Source organism: Anomaloglossus baeobatrachus, chromosome 9 (genome assembly GCF_048569485.1).
Source record: "Anomaloglossus baeobatrachus isolate aAnoBae1 chromosome 9, aAnoBae1.hap1, whole genome shotgun sequence".
Lineage (NCBI taxonomy): Eukaryota > Metazoa > Chordata > Amphibia > Anura > Aromobatidae > Anomaloglossus > Anomaloglossus baeobatrachus.
In genome coordinates, this window is record NC_134361.1 from 80,361,707 (window position 1) to 80,387,534 (window position 25,828).

Here is a 25,828-nt window from a genome sequence, read left to right on the forward strand (position 1 = left end):
TTTTTTTATTGATTTTACTACCCTTATGCCTGCACTATCCAATCGCTTCTGCTGATGAGAGCGATATTGAGCATCACTCTGATCAGCAGAAATGCTGATCTCCTGTGGGTGCCGTAATTGTGCTGGCATCTACACAAACTGACTCATGACAGCCACAGGGGTCATCAGCTGACCCCACGATGTTGTGACAACCAATTGGTGCCCCATGATCGCATCACAGGGCCACTGATGGCAGACGGGAACAGCGCGATCGTCAGATTGTGCTGTCAGAGTTTGTGTAACTAACACAGAATAGCAGACACGTTAGCGGCTGCAGCTCTCACATCTCTACTTTATTCCAACAATATTAGAATACATAACACAGTCTGATTCTGCATCTGTCACTCAGACAGGTATAGAAGAGGATTGCTATTTCAGGTAGCCTATTGAGTCCAGCCTGGGTGTATAAAGGAAAGCTGTCTCTGTCTAACCTTTGCCAGTGATAATTGTCCTGAATCCTTGTCCTCCAGCCTTTCGGCTTTTTGCCTGCCTCTTTACGTTTTTGTTTTTCCTTTTGAGCCTTTTTGGGATTCTACAGGAATGCTTTCAACAGTTTTTCGTTTATTTGTATCGGTTCTGTTCCCATGTCATCCTGAGTCTGCAGCAATGCCTGATAAGTATTTTGTTCTCTTAGTCTGGGCTTGGCTGGGGCTGAATTTGCACTGAAGGGCTTTTCTTCTTAATTTATGCCTTTTCCTAAACTTGTAATTCAGAAAATTATCTTTTGTTTCTTGCTGGTGAATAGGTGCTTTTTCTGCACCATTTTTGGAGAGCGATTTATTCCCAGCAAAAAAGGGAGTTGTTACTCTGTCTGATCAGGATTTGTATTTTGTATCTCATGTTTTTTTTTTTGTAGTTATGATCTTTTCTATTACATTTGCATTTTCCATTTAAATGTATTTCCAGAAGAGTTCATGATATAGAGGAGGAAGATTGTGTGATCTTTAAGGGAATATTTTTATTATTAGGTATTGGTATTTTTTCAGGGTTTTTGATAGCTGCAACCAGTAATCTATCCTATCATTTTGTATCTAGCTAACAGGGCCTCATTTTGCTTAACCCTATACTTTCCATCTGTGTGTTGTTTTTTTCTTACATCACCCTTGTTAGATGTTGGGGGCTTGTCTCTTTTCTTTGGGGCTCTTCCGAGGCAAGTCAGGATTCCTCATTTCATCTTTGAGGTTAGCTAGTTCTCCGGCAGTGACAAGGCATCTAGGTTTGTCAGGAACGCTCCACCGCTACTTCTAGTTGTGTTGTTGTAGTCAGAGGATTGCAGCCAGCTAAGGTTCTAACTACTCTTTGTGCATTATCATCAATCTTTTAATGGGATTTTTGTAGATCTTTTTGCGGTCTCCTGACCATAACAGTTGATTCCCTTTATTCTTAAATCGTTCTTGCCTGTCAAAAAGCTCTAAAATTGTCTTCCTGTTCCCTAGAGCTCCTATCGACCGCTACTCTGTTATTTTCACTAAAATTGGTTTTGGAATAAATAAGAGTATCTTTTTATGGAGGTTTTTTGCAGACATGTTTGTAAATTATAAGTACAACATCTCTGTCCCTTGAGTTAGTTAAAATATTTTAAAAAAGATGCCAGAGATGCAAATCCACTTCAGAAAAAAGGCAGACAATTTTTTACTAAAGTGGTGTCACCTAGGCATACTAAATCTGAAGGCCCCGTCACACACAGAGATAAATCTTTGGCAGATCTGTGGTTGCAGTGAAATCATGGACATATTGTTCCATTTGTACACAGCCACAAACCTGGCACTGATTGTCCACAATTTCACTGCAACCACAGATCTGCCGCAGATTTATCTCTGTGTGTGACAGGGCCTTTAGAGTGGAAATACCCTAAAATGGTTTCTGAAGATTTTTTTTACATGGTTTTGCAATGTTTTAAGTTATCAATGCCCAAAAGAAATCCTCATCAAAGAAATGACACCTCACTACATTTTTGTTCTGGTGAGGTTTGCAAAACCTTATCGAAACAATAAAAGACTTAAAAATCTTACTGTGTGCACAGTAATGTGGATTTCATAATTGAAATGAGGAGAAAGAGAACTCTAACAATATTTGAAGGGGTTTTGGAGGGGAATTTTGAAGCAGATGTAAAAAGATTCAGTGAGAACATATCCTAAAAAGCAAAAAAAATCAATGAAAACCACATCAAAATCTACTTTAGGCCCCCTTCACACGTCCGTGAAAATCACGTACGTTTTTCATGGACGTGTCAAAGGTGCGTATAGCCCTTCGTGTGCTGTTTTTATGGCACAGCTGACGGACTGCTCGGATCCGGATCCGCAGTGGCTCGAGGGGTCTCCGGACCCAAGGCGGGGTCGCGCCGCCTCTCGAAAATAAAAAGGGGGTAGAAAGGGTAGATTGGATAGTGTTTGTGACGCCACTCACGGTTTGTGGTAAAAATTGGGATACCACCGCTGCTGCGTTTAGGGGAGAGGGGAGCGCCCGGGAGCGATGGAATGGCAGCTATTGATGTTAACCCCTCTGTGGGCAGGGGAAGGTGTCCCGGGGCTCGGTGCTGGCAGGCTGAGGACCCGTTGGGGGAAAAGGGGCACAGCTTACTCACACAGTCCAGAGATGCTGACACTGACACCAGGTAAACCAAAGTCTTGAACGCCCTGCAGCCTTAGTCCGAACACGTTGGGTCCGTGCCCTTTTGGTGTTGCTGGTTGGTCTGAAGCCTTGTCCCTTGGCACTGTGTTTTCACTTGGATCCCTTTCGCCTAAAACTACTTGGGTCCCGCTCACCTGCATGGCTAGCAGAGTGAGCTTGCTCTCAGGGTTCATGCTTGGGTTTTTTTGGACGGTTTTGGGAAGTCCTATCCCTCTCGTTGTACTAGTACCCCGATTTTGGAGTGGGTGGAGAGCGGTTCATGAAGATTCCATCCTCGTCGGGTGAATTACTGGACTGCATGAAGCTACTTCCCAGCCTAGGGTCCATGTACCCCGTCATGCCCTGGCCCCTGCCCGGTTGTAGCACAAGGCCGCCGGTCTTCCCTCTGTGGCAGTACCGTGCCCCCTGTCACTACCCCTTGTGACCGAGGTTCAAGCTCCTTCCAAGCTAGACCAACATCTGGCGCCTGGGACGGTTACAGAAGCCCAGCTACGCAGCGTGACCTTTCCTGTCACTGCTCACTGGCACTTCTCTACTACAACTACTCTCTCTTACTCCTGACACTTCTGGCCCTCCTTCTACCATTCCTCCATCTGGGCGGCCCTATTCCCCTCAGGCTGCCCAATGGGTGTTTGGTGGGTGTGGTGCACAGTGTTCCTCAGGATTTGTGTATACCTGTTCTTAGCAACACCAAAGGGACAGGACCCGTAACCAAGGAGGAGCAGGTACCATGCAAAAGGGCAGGTTGCACGACACCCTTGTGACGACCTGATAGGCCAGGGCGTCACACATACGTGTGTTCTCCGTGTGTTATCCCTGATAACACACGGAGAAGGGGAACCTTCTGCTCACCCGTCCCTGGCATTGCTGTCCGTGGTGCTGATCTTCGGTCTCCGGTCCTTCCGACTCCCCACTGCTGCTTCCAGCCCGCAGTGGAGTAAATATTTGATGATCATAATGAGCGGGCGTCGAAAGCAAGTGACAGCAGCGGCAGGGACGGCAGTGCTGGAGAAGGTGAGTATAGAATTTTTTTACAAACACGTGTGTTTTCTCCGGTGCGTGTCACATGGATCACATCCGTGCAGGCCATATGCGGGCCATGTGACACCCGTAATGCCGGAGAAAAACGGACATGTCTACATGAGGAGCACACGGGCACACGTATGCTCCACACATAAACATGGTCCATAGCAAAACACGCACGTGTGCGCAGACCCATTGATTTTAATGGGTCTACATGTGCCTGTGTCTCCGGCACGTGAGGAAACAGACCAAACACGTACCGGAGACACGGAAATGTGAAGGGGGCCTTAGACACTGCACCAAAAATCACCTGAAAGAAACAAACATCACAATGGTCTGTGGGGAAAAAAAGAAAAAATGCACGGTTTTGCTGCGCTGCTCAGAAAGGTAGTGATGAGGTTATTTGGGATGTAGACCTGAGGAAGGGGGAGGTTGTACCCCCGAAACGTGTAGTGGCATGTAAATAATTAATAAATCTACATCCCAAATAACCTCATCACTACCTTTCTGAGCAGCGCAGCGAAACCGTGCATTTTTTCTTTTTTCTTTTTTTCCCTGCATCATTATCTCCCTATGGGAGCTCACGGGGCTGCTGCAGCCAGAACCAGGATCGTACTATCCATTTGAATCTAACACCAGGGACTGGGGAATCACCGCATCTGTGATCACGGGACCGTCCGACCTGGAGGAGGAGCTGCTATCAGACGCCGGTCCGGCGGCTGCACACTGCACGTGAAAACCCCGATCGTGTGAGCAGAGTCCTGAGGAGTCAGGAGGACGGGATCCCTGCTGACAAGGAGCGGTGAACTTCCGATCCCCCTTCAATACCACTAACAGTGTTGTACCTGACGTACAACACTATCAGGTGAGTGTGCACCTCACATTGTACATACCTCGGTACATTAAGATCCCACACAGGAGCGCCCCCTCTCTCTTTATTCATCACAATGGTCTGTAGAACCCTCAAACTTCCAGGCTCTTGTTTGTTTTTGGGTTCGTGGATTTCTTTTTGTGATCTTTCACAACTTTGTACAACTTGTTTCATACTTGAGGATTTATCTACATTACAGGACTGCAGGTCCCCTTCCATTGATTGACAACAGCACTGAGAAATGTTTGCTAAGAGTTTTAATACTAGAGCGTAAGTGTTCGCAAAACATCAGCATAAATAAAAGTTGTCCAAGTAGCAGGAGGTATAATTGGATTGAGACCTGCAATTCTTTGATGGTGCATTATCCTCTAGCTGACACTCTGCCAGATTTCTGCACGTCTTGCTACAGGACTGAATATCCATTCATTTCCCATTGTGTGATGGCTCAGAATGGCGGGGACAGAAAACGAGCTCCCAGGGGACTCCTAATATTGTTTACTTACGCATTTAAAGGTTGAGTCACGCATATGCTAAATAGTATTTATTACAGTCACTCATCTCTACTATTACATGATGGGAATTATATCCACTGGACATGTAAAAAGTCTGATTGATGTAGCTCCTCTTTACAAAAGCTTTCACAAGAGAGACATCATACTGCACATTTCTGCCAGATTTCCTCATTTGTTGCATTGGCCTCTCTAGTGGTAGCACGTAATGCTTAAATGCAAGAACGTCTTCTTACAGAGATACTGAATTCTCTCTGCAGCTGTGTCTAACAGTTTCTCTTACGTGGACAATCAATAACACAGCTGTGAAGGGGTTTATAATGGAGATCATTTACTGCATTAATCTTTTCATTCCCAATTTTACATATATGGTGATGACGAGTAAAGCCGTGGCCAAACATTTTGAGGCAGACACTAATTGTGGTTATCACAAAGTTTGCTAATTCGGCACTTTTAGATCTTTTAGATGTTTTTGTAGCTTTTCATAGGTTTCTAAACTTCAATCAAGATTCAATATTTATAGTGTTAACCCGAATTTTTCAAGACCTCTTCAATTCAATCAGGCTGCTGGATATCAACTTCTAGGCCAAATCCTGACTAGTGGCAACTAGTGATGAGCAAGCACTAACATGCTCAAGTGCTCAGTACTTGAATAAAGCAAGTTGGACGCTCGGACAGGCTCGACTCATGTACAGAGTATAATGGAAATTAATAGGAAACTCAAGCATTTTGCCAGAAGACCCTAACAGGACAGCTGGGAGTTGCAGAAAAATTGCTGAAATGGAGGGAAGCAGCACTCAAATGGAAAAGATGTTTGGATGCATCTCTGACTCTCAGGTCGCTGCTAGGAACTATATAAATAGATCATTTAAAAAATGAAGTGGGATCCACCCTATTTTTGATAATCAGCCAAGGTAAAGCAGATAGCCATATTATCAAGCTGGGAAGCTGCATAGTTATTTGGTGCTTCCCAGCCTAAAAATACCAGCCTGCAGCTGCTGGGTTGTGGCCATAACTCTCATCAGAGCCTCCAGCTCAACACTGCACTAAATGAGACCAGAGCGTTGACGTCACTATCCGGCCACTTTCAATAGCCATACTTTACTGCTATTCATATTCATATTCACTAGAGCTGCATTTGTGGAATGGAGGAGCTTCATGGGAACATTATTGATAATATATTGGTGAATGAGGAATAGTGTGGGGGAGTCTTTATTCAAATAAACATTTTTTTCTGTTTTTTCTGGGGGATTACCGGGTTAGTAATGGGGGATGTCTGATAGACACATCTCTATTACTAACACCAAGGATTGATGCCAGCTGACATTACACAAGTGACATCAACCTAAAAAGAATATTATCCCAGTTGCCAATGTACTAGGGCAATCAGAAAGGACCAGGCAAAGTGCCAGAATTGGCACATCAAATGTGATGCGCCAACTCTGAGTTGGCTGCGGGCTGGTATTTTTAGGATGTGAAGCACCAAATAACCATTGACGTTTCCAGCCTGATAATACCAGTCTGCAGCTATCTGCTTTGCCTTAGCTTGTTATCAAAAGTAGGGAGGACCCCACTCCGTTTTTAATTATTTATGTATTAAGTTAAAAAAAGCCTAAAAACACCCTCTAGTGTCACTTTAGAAGGCTCTAAACTGTCCAATATAATAATAATAATAATAATAATAATAATAATAATAAAAAAGTATATTTATATAGCGCCATATTCCACAGCATTTTACAATTAACACTAGAACTACAGAGGTAGTCATTTGCACTACTTTGCACCATGTATTTCTATATAGGTGTCACGAGTCCAGTAGTTCTAGTGTTAAGTGGGGGCATGTTCAGACAAAAACAAAAGTAGCACATAGTTCAACAATTTACAGGGAATTAGGGGAACACAATATACAAATATTGCAATAGCAAATAAAGACTTTCCTATATGCCTCTAAACTCTCCCTCCTAGATTAACTCTCCCTGAGCTGCTTCCAAAGGACAGTGTTCCGAGCAACGCATCACCAGGTCCTATATAAGACCCAATTACAGGATATGGCCTGCATTACCATGATTGGAAGATAATTCTTGCATGTTTATTGGCTGTCTAATAGCGGCAAAACACGGAAGGCGGGCACAAGCATTATTGTTCGCGCACTCATGATACTCGATCCAGTAACAAGCATGCCTGAGCACCCCAATGCTCATTTGAGTATCGAGCATTGGGGAGCACACTCGCTCATCAATAATATTGTGCAATGTTGCAGTTTGCCAGTTGAGTCAACGTTCATAAACTGTGCGAGTCAGTTTCATGGGGCGTTAAGTTAACTCAAGCAATGAAATAAAAATATTATATTTACCTTATACCATGCAACGTCAGTGCTTTCATTCGGTGTCCTGTAGTCGTCAATATCAGGACATGAAATCACTTTTGATTTGGTGACTTCCGCTTTTTCTACATATCGAATTCTGCTGTTGTAACAAAGTCCCGCCTCGTGTTCTGCCACCGTCAATGACATGGATACTTTCATACAGTATGTGGAGTTTCTGTAAGGAGTATAAACGACAATTCTATGATGAAACATACCTTAATTCCCCCATACCTTTCATTGCTAAAAAAAATCTGATCATAAGCGATCATAATTTGATATACAGAAGAAGGATTACCTTTACATTACAGCATAATCATACATTTTAAAAGTTTTAACTTTCTGTTTCCAATTTTTTTTTCTTGTTTTCTCAAAGGGAAACTATCATAAAAAATATTTTTTTTTCTTCATTTTTAAATCAAGCATTTTTTTTAAAAGTGTTTTTTTTGCAATTTTTTTTCTTCCCCATATCACAATCTGTATTATAATTAAAAAAAAATACAATGTTCACACTGGCCACTGGGTTTTTTTATACTCTACTGTTTCTTTAAAGGAATCAGTCAGCAAGTTTTGCAACAGGGGTAAAAACACAGAATTCAGTGATGCTTCCGGTGTTTTACTGATATGTCACTGAAGCAGGAGTGACCTGTCACTCAGACACCGGAGGACGGCAATGAGCGGGGAATAGGGAAATAAGCACTTGTAATTCAAACTTATTAGCATATAAATTCAACTATGACTTTCTCTAAAACAGAAAAATGAAGTTCTAAAAGAAAGAGAAGGATTTAATCAGCATACAAACATCTTTATATGCATGCCATTAATTTGGGGTACAAAATCCTGATGACAGGTTCTCTTTAAGTATTTAATGAGTATATACAAAGATCATTCTATAGGGAGTGAGAGCAAGGCAATCGCTTATTGTGAATAATGGATCTTCTGTTATCAACCCTGTAAAGAGGTGTTACCCACCATTATATTCCTGCCTTTGATGATAAGGAGCCTGCTGAAAATGCTTTCTGAAAGAACAGGGAGTATGAGTCTAAAAAAGCCCAAATGGCTTCTGTGAAAATTGCAAAATAAAACATTGTCAATGGACATCTCTGGTCTTGATCTGGCACCTTCTCTCTTCTTACAATCACCGTCCTCCATCCTTGCTTCATGTGTATGATGCGTTCCCTCTTTTTGCATTTAAACCCCCCTTTTTTTCTCCAAATATTTGGTCCCTAATATTTTATATTTTTAAGATAACTCATTATGGACTTTGGTAGTTTTTTTTCTCTTTTTTCCTTGTAATGCTAGTGTATGCAACTTGTCCTTGAAGCATATTTGTCCTAATGTATGCATAGGATTGTATCATAATTACATATTATTGATTTTCTAGAATGCAATGCATTTCTTATCACTGAGTATCTAGCATCTTATTTTATGATGTTAACTTGAGATGAGCAAATCTTTATAGGACCCTAATCCAGCGATCACAACAGTAGTCATTGGTCCTAGAAGGTGTCCCTGATGAAGCATCAGCAAAAGGCACATCGAATTGTTGGTGGGTGAACCTATGTGTACTTTATTGATTATATGTGCCGATAATTATATGCATTTTTGCACATTACATGCCTTATCTTTTGGGACTTCTAAATAATGTTGGCACCTTAACACTTTATTCCTATTTTTATTTTATGCTAATTCTTACTGTGTGAATACTTACATACCTACTTATTGTGTGCATGCACTTTTTTACCTGCCTAACATATATACATAGTAATTTACCTTTATATACCACTAGCTGTAGTACCCGGGCATTGCCCGGGATAGTAACTGTCTGTCTCTCTCCCAGTCTCTGTCTGTCTGTCTCTCTGTCTCTTTCCCTGTCTTTCTCTGTGTGTCTGTCTGTGTCTATGTCTCTGTGTCTATCTCTGTCTGTCTCTGTATCAGTCTCTCTGTCTCTCTGTCTGTCTGTCTGTGTGTGTGTGTGTGTATGTCTGTCTCTCTATCTCTTTCCCCGTCTGTCTCTTTCCCCTCTATCCCTTTCCCCATCTGTCTCTTTCCCCATCTGTCTCTTTGCCTGTCTGTCTCTTTGCCTGTCTGTCTCTTTGCCTGTCTGTCTCTTTGCTTGTCTGTCTCTTTCCCCGTCTGTCTCTTTCCCCATCTGTCTCTTTCCCCTCTATCCCTTTCCTCGTCTGTCTCTTACCCCATCTGTCTCTTTGCCTGTCTGTCTTTTTGCTTGTCTGTCTCTTTCCCAGTCTGTCTCTTTCCCCATCTGTCTCGTTCCCCGTCTGTCTCTTTGCAGGTCTGTCTGTTTCCCAGGTCTGTCTCTTTCTAGGTCTGTCTCTTTCCCAGGTCTGTCTCTTTCCTAAAGGGTGCTTTACACGAAGCGACATCGCTAGCGATGTCTCTAGTGATAGCACCCGCCCTCGTCGTTTGTGTGTCACGGGCAAATCGCTGCCCGTGGAGAACAATATCGCCGGTACGCGTCACACATATTTACCTTCCTAACGACGTCTCTGTGGCCGCCAAACAACCTCTTTTTTAAGGGGGCAGTTCGTTCGGCATCACAGCGACGTCACTCAGCGGGCCACCAATAGAAGTGGAAAGACAGAGAGCAGCCGCATGAATGACATTCCCACCTCGTTGTCGGAGGACGCAGGTACGCTGTTGTTCATCTTTCCTGGGGTGTCATACGTAACGATGTGTGCTGCCTCAGGAACGACGAACAACCTGCGTCCTGAATGAGCAACGATATTTTGAAAATGAACGTCGTGTCAACCATCAACGATTTGGTGAGTATTTCTGATTGATAGCAGTCGCTCGTAGGTGTCACACGCAACAACGTTGCTAACAAGGCCGGATGTGCGTCACGAATTCCGTGACTCCAGCAATATCTCGTTAGCTATGTCGCTGCGTGTAACTGGGCCTTAAGTCTGTCTCTTTTCCAGGTCTCTCTCTTTTCCAGGTCTGTCTCTTTCCCTGTCTGTCTCTTTCCCTGTCTGTCTCTTTCCCTGTCTGTCTCTTTCCCTGTCTGTCTCTTTCCCTGTCTGTTTTTGTCTGTCTCTCTGTCTGTCTCTTTTGCTGCCTGTCACTTTTCCTGTCTGCCTGTCTCTATCTCTATGTCTCTTTCCAGGTATGTCTCTTTCCAGGTATGTCTCTTTCCCAGGTCTGTCTCTTTCCCAGGTCTGTCTCTTTCCCAGGTCTGTCTCTTTCCCAGGTCTGTCTCTTTCCCCGTTTGTCTCTTTCCCTGTTGGTCTTTGTCTGTCTCTCTGTCTCTTTTGCTGCCTGTCACTTTCCCTGTCTGCCTGTCTCTGTCTGTCCCTATCTCTGTGCCTCTTTCCTTGTCTGTCTCTTTCCTTGTCTGTCTCTTTTCAGGTCTGCCTCTTTCCCCATCTGTCTCTTTCAAGGTCTGTCCCTTTCCAGGTCTGTCTCTTTCCCTGTCTGTCTCTTTCCCCATCTGTCTCTTTCCCCATCTGTCTCTTTCCCCATCTGTCTCTTTCCCCATCTGTCTCTTTCCCCGTCTGTCTCTTTCCCCATCTGTCTCTTTCCCCGTCTGTCTCTGTCTGTTTCTCTGTCTGTCTTTCTTTCTCTCTGTCTCCTTCCTCATCTGTCTGTGCCTGTCTCTTTCTCTGTCTGTGCCTGTGTCTGTCTCTTGTCTGTCTCTATCCTTCTCCGAGATCATATCACCTAACACATAAGCTTGTTATACTATGAATGTTCTTTGTTCCTATAATAACCACTCACAGCTGTACTATTAATAACCTTTAGCTCACAGCTCCATTCACTTTAATGGAGGGAGGATTTTTGGAGAGTAACTGTAAAGCGCGGGGTTACATTTTCTGGTCAAAACATAGTCATTCCCTGAGTAATATGAGGCGTCTGTGCAAAATTTCATGATTGTAAATTCGACGGTGCGGATGCCATTAGTGGACATACATACACACACACACACACACACACACACACACACACACACACACACACACACACACACACACACACACACACACACACACACACACATACACATACACTCAGCTTTATATATTAGGCATAAAAGTGCATTCAACTCACCATCTACCTGTTTACTATTTTTTATTATGTTCATATTTCATAGTAATTTTCTCTCTGTTTGCCTCTCCCACTTTACATATCTGTATTTGTTAAGTTGGATATTTATTCTCCCTATTCCTATTTTTAATATTGAACCGTTTTAATAAAGATTTATAATATACATATCTAACTTTGTCCCAGCATTTTTTTTTCATATTTGTCATTATTATAAAAACAGATCCATCATTAAGAGCAACTTGTTGATAGTCTACAAATATTATAATGTAAATAATTAAGCTTCTGCAAAAATCTGAAACAATAAAAAGGTAATGGAGATATACCACATAGATGACTATATAGTCTATATTAATTACTTTTCATCAAAATGTCAATTGGCCATGGCTCATCACTATGCATTATTTTTCATTCCTGGTAATTTATAATCCTTGGTTGAACTCTTACTATACATAGCAAACATCGGGCATCACATTGAACAATCTGAATAAATCATCAACAATATGTCCCAACTGTACCTCCAATGATCATGGTAAATATTCCACAGGCAGAAAGTGATGTATCTCGATATCTTGTGAAACATTAGTAATTGTATCACTGCTAGTTAAAAATTCATAAAACCTGTTCATCTATATATGGAAAATACATTTTAAGAATCTCATGTACTCAATGAAATGGCATCCACTTGCCTTGTTTAACATTCTCATTAAGCTAAAGATACACAGTGGCTTTCCTTGGAGACATACTAACCTCAAGCTATCATCATATAAACTCTGCATAATTATCGCAAGAATTCCCAACTGGCAATGTGATTCAACCTATATTCATATATTAAATCTGTCCAAATAAGAGCGCAGACTAGAATACACTAATGAAATGTCGGCTTAGAAAGAAATACAGTTCTGTAAATTTCATTGTTCTGTGACGTGAAACATACTGTATTACAGCCCACAAAAGAGTGACCATTGTTTTTTAGATTTACCTATTTTTTTAATATCTCAAAAGTATACAGAAAAAAAATGTGCAATATATCTTATCAGAAAAATCTGCTTCTTTTTCCCAGACTGATTCATTCATTCTTAAAATTCTCAATTCAAGGGTAAAATTTAACTTCAGGGAACTTTAGGACTTTCATATCACTAAAATAGGAGATGGCAGTTGGTGCTCATAAAGTTTTATGGAGAACTATAATTATTGCTTGTGTCGACCTCTCGGTCCTCTCTCCTCTTCCTCCTTTCCTCTCCATAGAATAGTTTTGGCACCAGATGTCATCTATCTCAATAATGGGAAATTCTGTCTTCACAGACTATGGATTTTACAGATTTTATTCTTGAATTAAGAGTGAAAAAAGCAAAATGTATCTAATAATATATATTACATAGTTTCTTATTTTCATATATACTACTGAATGAATGCCAAAAATCAAAAAGGATGGCATTGGCCCCTTAGAAGATGATAAGAACCATATTGTTATAGAGGACAAAGCAAAGACTGAGCTATTAAACAGGCACTTTTCATCCATATCAATCAATGAAGGTACTGTTCCAGGGATCATTCAGCAAAACAAAAATAAAAATTCCCCAGCTGATCTAACTAATTTAACACAAGATGTATGGCTGCATCTGTACAAATAAAAAATAGAAAAAAAATCCCCGGGGTTTGATGGCATTTATTCACGGATATTGAGGGAATTTAACTCCGTAATTGACAGACCACTGTATCTCATCTTTTTAGACTCTCTTGTAACAGAATTGGTAGCACAGCATTTCAGGATGCTGATGTGGTGACATGGCACCAATATTTTAGAAAGGTAAGAACATGGATCCAGGCAACTAAAGTCCAGTAAGTCTGACATCAGTAGTATGCAAAGTTTTAAGGGCATAACAGATGACCTACAAAAACATATTGCAGAGAATAATATAATAACTAACAGCATGGATTCATGAAAGATAAGTCATGTCTAACCAACATGTTGGGGTTCTATGAGGAGGTAAGCGCAAACCTGGATATTGGTAATGCAGCTGATGTGATTTATTTGGACTTCGCAAATGCATTTGACACTGTACCACATAATAGCCTTATACTAAAGCTCCAGAAGCAAGGACTAGGGGACACAATATGCAACTGGGTAAGGAATTGGCTAAAAGATAGGAAACAAAGAGTAGTCATAAAGAGTACATTCTCTAAATGGGCTATAGTCAGCAGTGGGGTGCCGCAGGGATCTGTGCTAGGACCGATTCTTTTTAATCTCCTTATTAATGACCTTGTGGATGGGATAAAAAGTAAAGTGTCAGTCTTTGTTGATGAAACTATGATAAGAATAAAAAAGCAGGGTGCTCCATAGTGTAAAAATCCTTAATAAAGTGGGGATGGTGAGGGCTGACAGAAAGGGTGTATGGTAGTGTGCTTTAACTTGGAGGGAAGTGCAAATACCAGGCACAACCTTGCTTAAAATCCAGAGATGGAAAAAATCAGCTGCAGCTGCTCCACGTGATGGTCCAGTCCAGTAATAAGGACCATGTATCAGATAAAGAGTACATTTTTAAAAAAAAAGTATAAAGTATAAAAGTGCTGCTGACTGTGACAGACAAGCAGGGAATATCTTAATAAAAAGGTATCAAAATAATAAGGGCTACGTGTCTCAACATCAGACAGATGTCTTCCTCAGGCCAGGCATGTATGTTGGCAGTACAATAGACAGAGTTTAAATGGACAAAAAAAGAGGGAAAAGAGTAACATCCTGACATCATGTGGTTAAGAGTCAGTGAAGATAAACAAATAATGTAAAGGTAAAAGTACATAAATACATAACGCTGACACATGGTGGTGTGCAATGAAAAACATTACTTTATTAAATTATTTTATTATGTGTATAGCATTATATTATTTACACTGCATACCACCATGTGTCAGCATTATGTACTTTTATTTTTATCTAAATATTTTATGTGCACTGACTCTTGACCCCATCATATGACTCTTCAATCCTTTTTTGTCTATTTAAACCATGTCTACTGTATTGCTAACATACATGCCTCGTCTGAGGAAGACATCTGTCTGATGTTGAAACGTGTAGCCCTTATTCTTTTGCTACATTTTTTTATAAGATACTACTTGCTTATCTGTGTGTATCAGCAGAGCTTCTATCAAATATTTTTATTTTAAGTTTGTTATTTAGTCTTTGCTGATGACACCAAACTATGTAGGATATTAAAAACTGACCTTGATCATACAATATTACTAATCAATCTAGATAAGATATCTGAATGGACACACACTTGGCAAATTTGGTTTAACATTGATATATGTAGAGTAATGCACCAAAAACAGAGTAATCCCATTGCTTCATATACAGCGGGTGAAATAAGTATTGAACCTGTCCCTATTTTTCTAAATAAATATATTTTTAAAGTTGCTATTGACATGAAATTCTCACCAGATGCCAATATCAACTCATCCAATCCACACAGACAAATAAATCAAACCATAGATGTACATAAATTAAGTTATATGGAAAATTGAGAAATTACACAGATAAAAAGTATTGAACACATGCAGAAAGAGGTGCAAAAGGTCACAGAAAGTCATGACACCAGCTGAAATCTATCAGTAATTACAAAGTAATCTTCCCCTAATTGGAAAATAATAGTTGGTTTAACTGATGGTCTATAAAAAGGTGTTTCATTACCAAGGTGCCACACAAGAAATATCTCATGATGGGTAAAATCAGTGAGCTGTCTCAAGACCATCACAACTTTATTGTTGCAAAACATACTAATGGCATTGATTACAGACACAAAAGTAAAAAGAATCATCAGCAGAGTTGTCCAAAAGTCAGGAACCACTTGTAGAGAGCTACAGAAATATCTCCAATCAGCATGTACAATTGTTTCAAAGTAAACAGTAAGTGATGCACTCAATCTCTATGGCCGGTATACACACTCACAACGCAAGACTCTATTGTTGAACAATAAGCATGTTCAAGCATGTTAACAGTTTACTCAACAACGTTTAGACAAACCTGTAAAATACTGGGAGAATATAGTCAGGTCAGATGAGACCAAAATTGAACTCTTTGGATGCCATGGTACACACCATGGTTGGAGGCCTTTAACACCAAACCAACAGTGAAATTTGGAGGTGGGAACTTCATGGTGTGGGGCTGTTTTTGAGCATACGGCACTGGCAAACTTCATATAATTGAAGGACGGATAACTGGACAAATGTATAGAGATATTTAAAGGGAACCAATCACCAGGATTTTCCTATATAAGGTAAAGTCAGTGCTATACTGGCACTATCAGGCCAATTCTCTACATACCTGTAGTGGTTAGCTCGGATGTTTACGTTTTGAAATCCAAAAAAGTAAAGTTTATAAAATGAGCTGCTTGTTGAGTGACAGTTGCAGTGGAGCAGATAATATAGTCACAGTTATCCCCTCCCCTTGTTTGAATTAGCATAAGCATTATACAAGCTATTCACTTTGACTGTGGAGGGACCTGTGTGAGGTCATACCCATGTGACCTGGTATCCAGCTTTGGTGGCTGAGGCCCCGCCTCTTCTGATCACATGGGTGTGACCTCACCACAGGTACTTCCACAGACAAAGTGAATAGTTTGTATAATATTTATGCAAATTTTAACAGGGGAGGGAATAACTATGAATATCACATAGAAGAGAAGGAAAAACCGGGCACAAAGTCTCCAGCTGGTAATTAGCGCAGAGAGCTGCCTGTCAGCATAGGCAGTAAAGCTAATCTAGCATGGAACTGCTAGCCGGGGTGCACCGCACCAAAAAGCTGAAGGACCGTATCAGACTGAAAAGTGGAAACGGAGGGCACTCACCGTAGTTTTTTACTGCTTATATGGTGAGCGCCCTCCGTTTCTACTTTTCAGTCAGAATAACTATGAATATATTATCTTCTCCACTGCAACTGTCACTCAACAAGCAGCTAATTTTATAAACTTTACTTTTTTTGGATTTCAAAACCTAAACATTCGAGCTGACCGCTACAGGTATGTAGAGAATCAGCCTAATAATGCCAGTATAGCACTGGCTTTAGGTTATATACGAAAATCCTGGTGATTGGTTCCCTTTAAAAAAAAATTGGGTGAAATTAAAATCAATTTTGATTGGATTCTAACACTTTTATTTCTTATACTTACACTATATCTAAAAGAAAACATATGAAAACAAAAAGAATAGTAAAATAATAATGGTGTATCAAAGTCCAGCCCAAAATTTCCACAAATCAACAACACTTCCAATATCTCAAATGGCTCTGCAATGAGAGAGGCAGTCACACACTAGGAACTTGGCTCATACATGTCCAACCAAATGAAAGAACCTTCACTTCAATAAGCAAGTCCTGGCTAGATCTGATGAGAAAACAGATCGGAAAAATGGGTCTGAATTCCAATGAGTCAGTCTCAATCCAAATGAGCTGGACACAGCACAGCTCACACTGTTTACTTGAGGAATCCGATAAGTGCTCAGTATTTCTAAGTGCTTTGTGATTTAATGACTGCCAACATGACTTACAACATATTGCTGAGCAGGTGTTTCTCTTTAATAATTGTACAAGACAGAAGAAACCAAAGGAGAAATTGCATTTTAATGGCTTTGACACTTCATCATCAACACCGTGTAAATTTATACATTCTGTCCGTTTCATCTAATACTAGATCATGGGGTGGGGGAGGGGGATCTCATTATCTTTTTTTTCTTTTCTTTTCTTCAAGTAACTATATATAATTATCAAATTTTGGTGTGAAAAAGAACAAAAATTCAACTAAAAAGAAAATGTGTGCTTTTATATGTAATTACTAGAGCTAACACAGTTTGACGCCCACAGAAATCATGAAAACCATAATGAGTGCATTGTTTTGTGCCGGAGCAGAAGAGGCAAAGCTTCAGGAAAGGACGATGTCTAGGACAGTATATTCACATAATGCATTCAGAGACTAACATTTAGGGTACGTGTACACGATCAGGGTTCACAGTGATTTGGATGCAGCGGCGTGTTTTCACTGCGTCCAAAACGCTGCGCTGTACAGCACAAGCACAGAGGATGGGACTTCTAGAAATCTCCTGCCCACTGTGCTTGTTTTTCCTGCAGCGTAAACTGACATCCGGTGCGGCTTCCCGAGACACATCATGTTAATCTATGCTTGTGGAGACGCGAGTGTTTGTGACGCCCTGGCAAAACCAGGTTGTCACAGAGACTGCACAAATCCTTCTGGTGCAGAACTCCATCCTCCTTGACATATCAACACAACACCACATACAGGTAACACCAGCCACAAAAGCCTAGTCACCTCCCGGGTCAATAGGGATACACCAGTGGGCGGGACCAGGCGGATGGGAAACGCTCACCTAGGCGTCCTGAGGTGTCAGGGGAGGGAACACAGCAGAGTAGTCTGGACAGAGGAAGTGAGAGGAGTGGAAAGTGAAGTGGTAGTCAGGGGTTGGAGCCCCTTGACTACCAGACTACCCGAGCCGACTAGGTGGTAGACGGCACAGCAGGGCCACAGGCGACGGAGATCCGGTCGTGGGAGACCCTAAGTGGACCGGGGCAGGGTTGCAGCCCACCGGTGCCTACAGCGGGAATCCGGTCTGGAGGCTGTGCACAGTCGGGTTACCTGGACCCCAGGGCAAGGACCGCTTCAAGCACCTTACTGATTAGCCAGCAGGGGACAAGGTTCCAGATTTTGTCCCACGAGTAGCCCAGAGAGCGAAACGGAAGCCAACGAGGGGGATAGGGTGTCCGCCACAACCCACAGAGATCTCACGGGTCAGATTTTGCGGGCAACGGCTCCCACAGTACACAACACGGGGAGAGGACTTCTCCCGTTTTATGCGGATTAAGTCACCACACAAGAAACTACAAATGCAGGAGGAAGGGCCACTGCCCTGTCAAACCGTGTGTGGGACCAAGCACACCACTTCCGAGGCTCACGGCATCCAGCCTTGGTTTACCACATGGACTTTGTGTGATTACTTACCACAGTGAGTACACCGGTACCATCCGGTTCCATTCCTAAAGACTGCTCCCTGCGATCCCGCACCATCCTCCGGGCCCGGGGACTACACTTCCCCTACCCATGGAGGGGAATCCACCTTGCTGCCTCGCTCCATCAGCCCCGGGCACCCTCATAGCAAGGCAGCGGCGGTGTCACAAACTATCACCGCAACCCACGGGTGGCATCACTGACAAACTCTTCCCCTGTAAATACCCCCTTTTTATTATTGTGGGTGACGGACGGCTGCTTGTGCCCGGATCCGGCTGCCACTTAAGCCACAGCTGCGATCCCGGATCCAAGCTTCCCGAGCAGCCCCTTGCCGTGGTCTGTCCCCTGCCCGCAACATGTTCTTCACTGGGACAACAGAGAGAAAGACCACAGCAACCCGTACCCTGATCGTGGGCTCGGGCAGCTGTAGTCTCTAGCAGAGAGCATTCGCAGCCCCACAGGAAAGGACAAGCTGCGTCCAGAATGCAGCATGTCCGGATAGTGTGCAAGTACCCTTAGAAATATCCTTTATAGAAGCCACATGGGTCACAGATGGTAACAGACAGTCTCAAACACACTGGCTTCTAGAGAGGAATTTTTTAGATATGCTCTGATTTGGGTAAAGGTCATTGTGCAGGTGTCGCGGGCGGGGAGGAGGGTGTCAGCAAACTACGCTCACCCCTTCTGCTCGGGTCCGGCGGCTCAGTGGTGGCTCGAGCTGTATGCCGGATCCCGGGGGTTTCTCGAGCGGCACTCCTCGCCCGTGAGTGAAAGGGGATTTGGTTGGGTGTGGGGATTGTTTATAGTCCGTGACGCCACCCACGGTTGTGGTGATTTCACCACCGCTGCTCCATACGGGGATCCCGGGGATGGTGATGCGGAGCAGCCAGGTGTTGTGTTGCCCCTCCGTGGGTAGGGGTTGGTGATCCCGGGGCCCGGTGACGGCTTGGGAGGTGCAGGGCCTGGTGGGCGCAGGGACGCGGGGGCAGCGCTGTGCCTTGCGGCACTGTGGTACTCACTCAGCCTGAGACGATGACACAGTTTGTACGGTAAACCAAACGGCTGGTAAGACGGTCCCACGGACGGCTGCAATTGCTCTCCCGGTAGGTGACGGTGATGTCCCTCTTCCTTGCACCTTGTGTACTAGTTGGTTGCGATGGGTCCCCACCGGTAACCCGCTCCCCGGCTTCAAGCTGGGCCGGAGGAGCTCTACTCTTTGCCCGCAGGCGCTGGCCCTCAGAAACTGGTGCCCTGGCGGTGGCGGTGTCTCTGTTGTACAGGTTGGGCTGTTGCCTTCACTCGGGTCTTGGTTGTTGGGGGATCTACGTCCCCTTCACTGACGAATTCGGCAATTTACGGCGACTCCAAGCCTTGCCGGGGTCCGAGAGGCCCCTGCCCTGGTGCTGACTGTCCTTCGGAACACTGCTCCAGACCACCGGGCACACAGCCTACGGGGTCCTTCCAGGAACTTCCAAACGGTCCCCCTCCAGACAGTCACCGCCGTTGCTGACCTTGCTGACCTGCCCTGCACTTAGCTGGACTCTTCAGGCTTTACACACTCTTACTCCTCTGTCAACACTCTTGCTTTCCTCCTTTACCACCTTACTCCGCTTCTACTTTCACTAGCTGTTCACTTTAGCCCTGTCTGGGCTACTCCTCCACTCCTTCCACTTCCTCCTCCCTGACTAGACTCTACTCTCAAGCTCTTCCCTGAGCTGACTGCCTGGTTTCTCCCGCCTCCAGAGCTGTGATCTCCTTGGTGGGCGGAGCCAACCGCCTGGCCCACCCCCTGGTGTGAATCACCAGCCTCTGGAGGAAGGCAACAAGGATTTTTGGTTCAGCTTAGATGTGCCTACCGGGGATGTTGGGTGTGGTGGTGTGTGACCCGTGTCCCCTGGCTAGCCCAGGGCGACACATTGGGAGGAGTAGAAGGTAAGATGTGACTACCACATATTGCGAATGGTGGATCATGTGTAATTAATAGGTGACAATTACAGTTTAATCCGCCGTACTTTTACTATAGGATGCTAAACTGAATATTATTAATACACATCACGCTGTTCTATGCAGACACAACCCCTAGGAATCCTTCCAATCATTGGAATAGATTCTGGAGCTTCGGCTTTATGGCCACTGTTTATCTAGTCATGGCTAAATTATACGAGAGGCTATACATTGCATTGCAACTAACATTTAAAGAGACTCTGTCAACAACAAAATGACTGTTGAAACCAGGTAAATGTGCTCGGTGCATGATGGCTAATCATATTAGGTGCACCTTCCCACCTACTTGTTTTCCATCAATTACTACCATTTTCTGCTTTTTTAAAGCCAGAGCTGTCAATCAAGGAAGAGAGGGAGGGTGCATAGATGGAGATAAAGGGAAAAGACGTAGATGGGAAATTTTTGTCCACACTATGATGCACTGAGCGCCTGTGCTTGGTTTGAACAGTCATTTTCTGTCGACAAGCTCTATCATAAAGATTGTTAGCTCTAGGGTTTTATTTGTTTTTAAATCAGCCAAACAGATTTGAAGATATTAGCCTTTTATTTAGTGTACCCAAATATGAAAATTTGTGTGCTCTTTACCAAATGTCTCTTTTTACATGGAAATTATGTAGAGCAGCCAAAAGACACTCCCCCATCGTAGCTGTGAGCTTGAGAAAGAAAATAACAATTGTTTATCGGTTGCACTTTGTAAAAATCCCCAAACCTCTGCAAACTCAGCGCCGCTTTTTAATGGTGCTGTGGAATAAGTGGATAGCGCTCCCCGTGGGAGTATTTCCCGAGAGTGATAGCTGAATATGACAGCTGACACCTATGGGCATCGGCCCCGACCGGTATTAGAACCGATCATGGCTGATTAACCCCCAAAATACTGCTGTCAATCATAACAGCAGCATCCAAGTGTTTAAAAGGGGGTTGAAAGACCCCCATTGGCATGATCAGCCACCCGTGATCGTAATCACAAGTGCTGATCATTGGTATGGGGCCCTAAGGTCATCTGATGACCCCATGGTATGGTGGCCTGTTAGATCCTGCTATGAGTAGGGTCTAACAGGCTCTGTCATTGAATTACTGACAGGTTCCATATACTTCAGTGCTGAAATACATGACAACAGCTGTCAAATTGAATAATATTCATGTCCTACAGTGGGATCAAGTTTAAACTTAATTAAAAAGTTAAATAAAATAAAATATGTTAAAAGATAAAAACACAAAAAACACACAAATCATAAAAAGACGCTTTGCAATTAAAAACGCAGATTTTCTGTTAACTCAAAAATAAAGAAATGTACACATAAGTGGTATCACCACATCCAAAATGATCTGTGTTATATACCTGGAAAATTATTTATTCCATATAGTAATCGTCATAAAAATAATTAAACATTTTTTCATCATACTTATGTGGCGCCCTGGCCTAGCCAGGTCGTCACAGATAACATCCAAACACCCCCCACCCCCACTAGACAGGAACACCAGCCAAACAAAAACCCTTGTTGCCTCCCTCCAGTGTCTGATGTCCACACCAGGCGGGGCGGAGCTAAGCGGTTGGCTCCACCCATCGAGGAGTTCAAAGGCCTGGAGGCGGGAAAAGTGTCAGTTTAGTGTTGGAGTTTCAAGAGAGAGGAGTAAACGCTTGGGTGTCTGGGTTTGTGGCCCAGGCACTGACAGCGGGGTTGGCGGACAATGGTGGCCGTCTGCGGGAGTCGTGGAGCAACGCGGAGCCGTAGGACCGGGGTCGGGCGACGGCCCGCCAGTACCGACCGGGGAGCGAAGTGAAGCCGGCACACACAGGCGGGGCCATCGGACCCCGACCAGGCTTGGAGCCGCCGACAATAGTCAGATCCGAATGTGACTGGAACCCCAGGGGTTTCACAACAGCAAAAGTCCCGATTGAAGGCAACCGCCCACACCGTGAGGGTATACAGCTACCGCCTAAGGCTAGAGACCCAAGGGCCAGCGTCTGCAGGCAAACGGGCTCCTCCAGTACCCATACACCGGGGAGCGGACTACCGTTGGGAATCCATAGTCAGAAAGAGAACATCAAGGTGCAGGGAAAGACAGCCGCCATCACCTGCCCGGGGAGAGACACTGCAGCCGGCTGCGGGACCCATCCATCCAGCCGTTTGGTTTACCGAGGACTTTGTACCTTTCTGCCTGAGTGAGTACACCAGTGCCATCCGGCACCGCGCTGCGCTGCCCCTGCAACCCTGCACCCCAGCCATCCTGCCTCCCCGTGACAACGTCATTGGGCCCCGGGACCACCGACCCCTACCCACGGAGGGCGAAAACAACATCCCAGCTGCTCCCTACCATCGCTCCCGGGATCCCCGTCACCAGCAGCGGTGGTGCCCATCTTCACCACGACCCGTGGGTGGCGTGACGGACTAAATCCCCCAAACCAACCACCGCTTTTACTCATGGGCGAGGAGCGCTGCTCTAGTCCCCGGATCCGGCCCACCGCTCGAGCCACCGAGCAGCCGCAGCAGCGCCGGACGCGAGCGTTAGCGAGAGCGCAGCAGCGACGGCGTCCTCCCCGCCCGCGACACTTACACAAAAAGTTTTAATAAAAAGTAATCAAAAAGTCATATGTGAAAAAAAAATAGTAAAAGCGAAAACACCAAACTGTCCAGCGAAAAACAAGCCCTAATATGGGTCATTTGGAAAATAAATAAAGTTACAGCTCTCAGAATATGGTGATGCAAAAACAAATTAATATTTGTAAAATATAGTTTTCAGTGTGTAAATGTAGCAAAGAATAAAAAAACTATATAAATCTGGTATCACTGTAATCGTACTGACCCGAAGAGTAATTTGGTCTTATCACTGTTACCTCACAGTGAACTGTGCAAAAAAATACAGTTAGGTCCAGAAATATTTGGACAGTGACACAAGTTTTGTTATTTTAGCTGTTTACAAAAACATGTTCAGAAATACAATTATATATATAATATGGGCTGAAAGTGCACACTCCCAGCTGCAATATGAGAGTTTTCACATCCAAATCGGAGAAAGGGTTTAGGAATCATAGCTCTGTAATGCATAGCCTCCTCTTTTTCAAGGGACCAAAAGTAATTGGACACGGGACTCTAAGGGCTGCAATTAACTCTGAAGGCGTCTCCCTCGTTAACCTGTAATCAATGAAGTAGTTAAAAGGTCTGGGGTTGATTACAGGTGTGGTTTTGCTTGGAGTAGCAAAATCAACAGTCGGGTACATTCTGAGAAAAAAGGAATTGACTGGTGAGCTTGGGAACTCAAAAAGGCCTGGGCGTTCACGGATGACAACAGTGGTGGATGATCACCGCATACTTTCTTTGGTGAAGAAGAACCCGTTCACAACATCAACTGAAGTCCAGAACACTCTCAGTGAAGTAGGTGTATCTGTCTCTAAGTCAACAGTAAAGAGAAGACTCCATGAAAGTAAATACAAAGGGTTCACATCTAGATGCAAACCATTCATCAATTCCAAAAATAGACAGGCCAGAGTTAAATTTGCTGAAAAACACCTCATGAAGCCAGCTCAGTTCTGGAAAAGTATTCTATGGACAGATGAGACAAAGATCAACCTGTCCCAGAATGATGGGAAGAAAAAAGTTTGGAGAAGAAAGGGAACGGCACATGATCCAAGGCACACCACATCCTCTGTAAAACATGGTGGAGGCAACATGATGGCATGGGCATGCATGGCTTTCAATGGCACTGGGTCACTTGTGTTTATTGATGACATAACAGCAGACAAGAGTAGCCGGATGAATTCTGAAGTGTACCGGGATATACTTTCAGCCCAGATTCAGCCAAATGCCGCAAAGTTGATCGGACGGCGCTTCATAGTACAGATGGACAATGACCCCAAGCATACAGCCAAAGCTACCCAGGAGTTCATGAGTGCAAAAAAGTGGAACATTCTGCAATGGCCAAGTCAATCACCAGATCTTAACCCAATTGAGCATGCATTTCACTTGCTCAAATCCAGACTTAAGACGGAAAGACCCACAAACAAGCAAGACCTGAAGGCTGCGGCTGTAAAGGCCTGGCAAAGCATTAAGAAGGAGGAAACCCAGCGTTTGGTGATGTCCATGGGTTCCAGACTTAAGGCAGTGATTGCCTCCAAAGGATTCGCAACAAAATATTGAAAATAAAAATATTTTGTTTGTGTCTGGTTTATTTGTCCAATTACTTTTGACCTCCTAAAATGTGGAGTGTTTGTAAAGAAATGTGTACAATTCCTACAATTTCTATCAGATATTTTTGTTCAAACCTTCAAATTAAACGTTACAATCTGCACTTGAATTCTGTTGTAGAGGTTTCATTTCAAATCCAATGTGGTGGCATGCAGAGCCCAACTCGCGAAAATTGTGTCACTGTCCAAATATTTCTGGATCTAACTGTATATCAAAAAAATATCAAAAACTCTAAGTGAAATCCTGGCTTTTCTTCATTTTGCATCTGAAAAATCTGAATAAAAAGCAATCAAAAAGCAATCATTTTAGGCATCTTTTAGCGCACAAGTGTGGATAACCACAGTTCTGTGCACGCCTAAAAAGATGCATACCATAGGAATAGACATTAGAGTACAAAGTGTCTAAATCTGTCTCATTATACTGAGTGCTTCCATCCAGGTCTTCGTCTGATGCACATTTTTGGAGTATTTACATTGAAACCCAGATGTAAGTGCTCAAAGTAAAACACAAGAATGTGATCCCCGCGTTATACTGAAAGCAATCAAAAAATGTTATGTACCTGAAAATGTTACCAATAAAAACCTTTCCTTCACTCCCCACATTTGTTCACTTGCTCGTTCTTGTCACTTCCACCTCAAAAACATCTCAAGAATTCGACCTTTTCTTACAGTTGACTCTGCAAAAACTCTTACTGTCGCTCTCATTCATTCTCGCCTGGATTATTGTAACTCTTTACTTATTGGTCTCCCTGTTACTAAACTCTCCCCTCTCCAATCCATTCTGAATTCCGCAGCCAGGATCATTTTCCTCTGCAACCGCTTCACTGATGCCTCTGCTCTTTGCCAGTCATTGCACTGGTTGCCCATCCGTTACAGAATCCAATATAAACTTATCCCTCTCACTTACAAAGCTCTCCACGGTTCCGCACCACCCTACATCTCCTCCCTCATCTCTGTCTATCACCCCACCCGTGCCCTCCGCTCTGCTAATGACTTAAGACTGACATTCTCAACAATTCGAACCTTACACTCCCGTCTTCAAGATTTCTCACGAGCTGCGCCTATGCTCTGGAACACACTACCAAGAAAAATCCGATTAATTCCCCACATCCACACCTTTAAGCGGGCCCTAAAAAC

General features: G+C 43.5%; 1 protein-coding gene across 1 annotated transcript in view; it reads right to left on the reverse strand.

The window, feature by feature from the left end:
• The window catches only part of IL1RAPL2 (interleukin 1 receptor accessory protein like 2), a 1,148,049-nt gene that overhangs the window by 567,870 nt on the left and 554,351 nt on the right, over positions 1–25,828 (reverse strand). The window contains exon 4 of the mRNA XM_075323820.1: positions 7,427–7,613. Within this exon, the coding sequence (XP_075179935.1) occupies positions 7,427–7,613 (187 nt within the window). The remainder of the gene's footprint in view (positions 1–7,426; positions 7,614–25,828) is intronic.